Genomic DNA, 6,000 nt, shown 5'->3' with positions numbered 1-6,000 from the left:
CCATTAGTCTTCAAGTTATGCTCCGGACAAGGAAAATGCAACGGACAAAAAAAAAAGCATTGGAAAAGCAACAAAGGGCAATAACTCTGTAATTACTTTAGATAGAGTTATGGTTCTTGTGCACTGCACTTCCCCTTATTGTGTTTGACAATTGTATGAAGTTGTTTTGAATTCCAACCAGTAGTTTTCAAGTTATGCCCCGGACAAGGAAAAGTAACAAAGGGCAATAACTCTGTAACTAGTCAAGATAGAGTTATGGTTCTTGTGTACTGCACTTCCTCTCAATGTGCTTGACCATTGTATGTAGTTATATTGAATTCCAACCATTAGTTTTCAAGTTATGCTCCGGACAAGGAAAATGCAACGGACGTCTGGACCGACCGACCGCCCGACCGACCGACCGACCACAGGGTGACTCCTATATACCCCCCCAAACTTCGTTTTTGGGGGTATAATAATTCTTTGTACACAGATGATACTTTATTTAATATAGGTCGAGTTCAAATTTTTCTTCAGACCACTTATTTTTCAAAAAGTCAAAGTTGCTGGTGGGGGTATTAATGGCCTGTATTAATTACTGGAGTCTAAGCATCTCTTAGCTCAAGCAAGTGAGATGGTTTTGACCCCTGGTGTTGCTTTAACATTTGTAATACTCAAGGTTAGCCTTGATAATCTTTCCTGTTTTGGAGTCATATGACCTAAATTGTGTTGAGGCTTATAGGGAAGACTGGGTATGCCCAACTATGTTGCCTCTTTAAATAAAGTCTTTATTATTATTATTATTATTATTATTATTGGTGCGCCGTAAAACCAAACAAAGACCACATTCCAACAATAATTATAGGTTCATAACTTTTATTGATTTGATATGCTGATAAAACTACACATTATCTAGTGTTATTTAATTTCAAATTAACTTTAAATATAAGCAAAACAAATTACAGCCCACATTCTTACAAATGAATGTAGAGCTATTTCATACTATAATAAATCAAAACGTATATAAAATTCCCTTTATATTTTGTTTTGTTATAGGATAGTAATGGACACCTTTTTAGAATTATAAAGCTTTATAACATTTGAATTGAGCCATTATTCATTTTTTCAATTATATGTTATCAGTGTGCTAAATCATTTATACTGTAAAACTTCTAATAAACGCCCCTCCCCTAATAAAGGCCCCACAGGCTTTTTGATATGGAAAAATCTACTCATAAGTAATGAACACATGGGTAAATCCATAATATTATTCAAGTCCTTCAGAATCCATTTTATTTTATTGTAAACACAAAAATGTATCGTATGAACTTTAAAACCTTAACACTTTTTAATGTTATTACCAACACTTGCTAACACTGAATGTCACAAATTTACAATGATTTCTGAATTTAGCAAAAAATGTGTTGGTATAATAGCCCTTCTGGAAAATGTTTAGCGATTTTTAGGAATTTTAGGTACTTTATAAATAATGAACCAATTATGTTAATTCTATGTGTTGCACTATTTGTCATGTAATTGGCTAGAGGCCTAAAGCATTTTTAGTTTAAGTTTCAAGAAGTGGAAGAAATAGAATAGTTTATTTCATTGAAAAATCATACACTTTAATGTTATCAGCATATTGACTCGCAAACAACCTGTTTTTAGTCTTGCAGTATGCCACACCTGCGGGACTTGTTACACCCACTAGAATCTTCACTTTGGTTAGGTCAGATGATAACTGATGTATATTGTGTGACAAATGTCCACACACAAACACTGCCCCAGACTTATCTGCTGTCAGTTGATGTGGCCTTTTCAACTGGTCATCCTTGTAAATGGCCTTGACTTTCCCATCCAAGTTTAAACCTATCACACAGTTATTCTCGGTGTCAGATACATATATAACTGTGTTGTCTGCACTGACTGTGACGAAACAAGGATCATTAAACAGATGCTTCCCATGTTGATCTTTATCAAATGTTTTCAGTACTTTACCAGACATGTCAAGTATCTTTACTGTTGCTGGAAAGGTTGTGTAAGATACTACAAACTTGTTGTTACTATAGGCAACACCACAACAACCTCCTCCTACTTTTATATCTTCAGTGTTGGTCACTGTCATGCACTTAGAGAATGTTATTAGCCTTACTATTCCAAATCTAGGACATGTAACAGCAACTTTGTTATTGTCAACTTTAGCAACAGCTGGAGAGTTGGAAGGCAGGTCTATTCTTTCATATGATGAAGTGCTGACTGATAAATCCTTGAATATAATTAGCTTACTAGCATTATAATTAGTTACCAGGAGACAGTTTTCAGACAATAAGCATAAAGATGAAAATGAGTAACATGTGAATTTAATATCTGTGTCTAAACTTGCAGTGCTTTGTACTTCAGGTTCATGTATTTCTTGATAGGTGAAAAATTTATCACAGTCTTGTAAATTGGTTATATTTTGTTCCAAAGCTTTGCATTCTACTTTGTAATAATGAATTGAATTGTTCTTACATTGTTTATCTGCATCTGGTTTCAATTGATCAATGATTTTTTGCCCCTTCTTCATAGCAACAAACAGTTGACATCTTTGATTTGTACCTTGATGATAAGCCAGCTCTGTTGATATGCTGTTTAGATTTGTTTTCATTTTTGAGGTTTCTTCAATGATTGTTTGCAAAACTTTCTTGTCATTCTTTTTTATGATTTCAATTTTCTTTTGAATTTCATTTTCCTCATCATTTAATAACTTTTCTAATTTATTTTGATGTTCTTGTAATTTGTCAATCTTCTCTCTTTTCTCTTCTTCAAGTCTTTGTAAGGTTTCTTCTACTTTTTTCTCAAAGTTTTGAATTACATCTTTTTGATGCTTTTCAAACACTGACAATATTTCTTTCTTTTTTTTCATGACTGTATCCAATATCTTTGTTTCTTGTGAAGCAACATATTTCATGTTTATGTTCACATGCTTTTCTGTATTGTCCAAATCTTTCATTAACTCATCAAGATTTTCGTTAAGTTCTTTGATTTCTTGGCTGTTTTCAATTCCTGGAACAAGAGCTGGCAAATGGTCGACCATTATACTACAATTCCAATGGTCTTGTGTCTTGCATTCAGTACAGGCAAATTTCTCGCAAGCTTGACAATAGAACTTGAGCAATTCATCTTGATGAACAGAACACTTCTCTAGACAGAAATCCTGTGGCATGTTATCCTTATCTTTGATGGTATGGGATTTCATGTATATTTTATGGTACTTCAAACAAGTCCCACACAAGAACTTAAAACATTCCTCACAAAATCCTTCAGCAGGAACATATTTCTTTTCATGTTTATCACATTGTTCACAAAACATTTCCTGAACTTCATCAGAGTCCTGTGTAAATGAAGCACTGAAGTCTATCCTGGATTGTGCCATGATTATTTTATTGAAAACATGAATTAACTACACAGTACTAAATTCTATATAATTCTGATTAAAATTGTTCAAATGAGGATCGAAGTATAGATCTATCCACGACAAATTGATTATTCTTATTCAAATTGTGTGTAGAGACGGTAGTTAACTGGTAATTCTATTTGATCTTTCTTGTTATTTATAATGGATTTATAAATAGCAGTTGTTAAGGTAAATCTCTACTGAATGAATGTCAAAGTATTAAACAACTGATTTAACTAAATTGCTGCATGTTTTAATTTGTTTTATTCATTTTTCATGCAAAAAAAAAATGTATGAATTGTAATTGTCATGTTTTGTAATATTTTGATATTTTTTGTCAATTTTCTCCCTTTAACTAATTTAGCCCGATTTCCTTGTGTAATCAATCTTATAATTTGCAATCGCTGAACTTTAATTTACATTGGTTTTAACCCTTTACTTTATATAGACGTGTTTTGACAGCTTTTCAACTCCCCCCCCCCCTTTTGAGGCTTCAAACAGTGAAAAATTACCCTATTTAGACCCCATTTAACACTGTTTTTCATTTGGGAAATGTTGCCTAAAAAAAGTGATCACTTTTACGGTGCCGCCCATGATCGCCAAGATAATTTTGGACATGTGAGAGGCTTAAAGTGACCCCAGGTCGATCGTAAGGTAATGTTTAACCAATGCTGAAAAGCCTTAGACTCTATCTCAATCCATTGAGAAGTTGCAGCACTTTGAAATCAATTTTGATGGAAAAAATCATCGCAAAAATAGTGATTTTTGGCAATTTTAAGATGTCCACTTGTTGCCATGGTAACAGGAAATTTAAGACTGAGCATGTTGTTACAAAGGCAAATGTCCAATCAACATTTGTGCCAATTAGTTTGATTCGAATTGAAGCATTTTTCATAGTTTTATAGCAGTTTGAACTTGTAACAGGAGGCTGTTCAATATAAAATGGCCATTTTTAAAAATATGCTCATGAGGAAAAGGGTTAAAGCAGCATGCCTCCAGATTCATGCTAATTTTCATGAAAATTTTGAAACTGTATTTGAATGTGTAATATTATGAAGTAACCAAAGGAAATCAATTTACACATTAACAATGGCACTAACATTAACCATGTAAATTATCCAAAAATGGTCAAAATATGCATAAATGGTCTTAATTGCATTAGTAACACAGTAGAAATATTGTTGTAAATCATAAATCGAACATTACTGTATATGTAAAATATTACTTGAATCTTGAAACTTTTTCTTACATCTTTGTACATTTTCTCAAGTTTGATTTTATTGAAATATTTTGACACATCTGGAGGCATGTAGTTTTAATATAAAAGTTATCATAATAAAAGCACAGTATTGTCTGAATAGCTTTTTATTAGATCTCAAATGTTTAATTAGGTTATAATGTTGAACACTACATTTACTGTGTTTTCATGTGGTAATGTATGATCGTTGATGACTATGAATAAGTCAATGTAGAGTATGGTTTGGATTGAAATTGACCTTATCTACATCAAGATAGACTATCATCATTGAAGATTTATAATAGACTATGAAAAAGTCAAGATAGACTTTGAATATTCAAGACAGATTATAAATAAATCTAGAAAGACTATGAATAAGTCAATGAATTTATATGGAGCTCAAAAAGGGATAAAGTCAAACGGGATGTGATAATACAGGAGAACAAAAACGATGGTCTAAATATGATCGACATTCCTATATTTTTGAACTCAATAAAATCAAACTGGATAAAAGAATAATTGACGATTCAAATAGTGGGTTGTGGAAAGAAATAATAAAGAAAAATACAGGGCTTTTACTACAATAATCTTGTCTGTTCAAATGCTTAAGAATGCCTGTCCATAGTGTATTGATTTTGACATTTTCACATTAAAAGCATATATGGCAATGCACTCAGACTTACTACCCTCAGATTTGGCAGGGAGGTTGTCCTTGAGCTCTAAATGACCACTGTTGGTTCTGACAAAGTGGTATGTGGGGGTATTCACGCCATGACAGTAGCAGTTCTAGTTCATGACTATCTAATAAATTTGTTTCTTGTGAAGCGATTTCATGTTTATGTTAACATTTTTTCTGTATTTTCCAGCCTGAAGATTTTCAGTGAGTTCTTTGATTTCTTCAGGGTTCCCACTGTCAGGGAAAAGTCAGGGAAAAATATTTTTTTCAAGGTCAGGGAAAAAACAGAGAAATTTGAAATTGGTCAGGGAAAGCTGAAAAGTAAGCAAAAGTCAGGGAAAAGTCAGGGAATTTTGTAAGAGAAGATCTCTAGTGTTGGTCAAATAGTAAGAAGCAAAATCAGTAAAGGCTTAGACAGTGTTTTGCGTTATTTTGGGTATTTTTATTGGTTTTTTTTAGCTCACCTGTCACAAAGTTACAAGGTGAGCTTTTGTGATCACAATTTTTCCGGCGTCTGTCCATCTGTCCGTAAACTTTTTACTTAAAATGACATCTCCTCATAAACCACTAAGCCAATTTCATCCAAACTTCACAGGAATGCTCGTTTGGTGGTCACCTTTAAAAATTGTTCAAAGAATTTAATTCCATGAAAAAACCTTATAAAATCTTTTTATA

General features: G+C 32.8%; 1 protein-coding gene across 1 annotated transcript; it reads right to left on the bottom strand.

The window, feature by feature from the left end:
* Window positions 1–1,436: 1,436 nt before the first annotated feature.
* On the bottom strand, window positions 1,437–3,510 carry LOC132739257 (uncharacterized). Its single transcript, XM_060726933.1, has one exon. It carries the CDS (start codon window positions 3,389–3,391, stop codon window positions 1,577–1,579), a length of 1,815 nt encoding a protein of 604 aa, XP_060582916.1. The 5' UTR covers window positions 3,392–3,510; the 3' UTR covers window positions 1,437–1,576.
* Between the last annotated feature and the right edge of the window lie 2,490 nt (window positions 3,511–6,000).

The sequence above is a fragment of the Ruditapes philippinarum genome, unplaced genomic scaffold, assembly GCF_026571515.1.
Source record: "Ruditapes philippinarum isolate M1 unplaced genomic scaffold, ASM2657151v2 ctg3608_1_1_1_1, whole genome shotgun sequence".
In the NCBI taxonomy this organism is placed as follows: domain Eukaryota; kingdom Metazoa; phylum Mollusca; class Bivalvia; order Venerida; family Veneridae; genus Ruditapes; species Ruditapes philippinarum.
This window is presented reverse-complemented; position numbering and strand designations above follow the sequence as displayed.

Bases quoted from the DNA above. Each gene is read 5' to 3' on its own strand.
- LOC132739257 (XM_060726933.1), bottom strand. From the start codon at position 3,391: ATGGCACAATCCAGGATAGACTTCAGTGCTTCATTTACACAGGACTCT.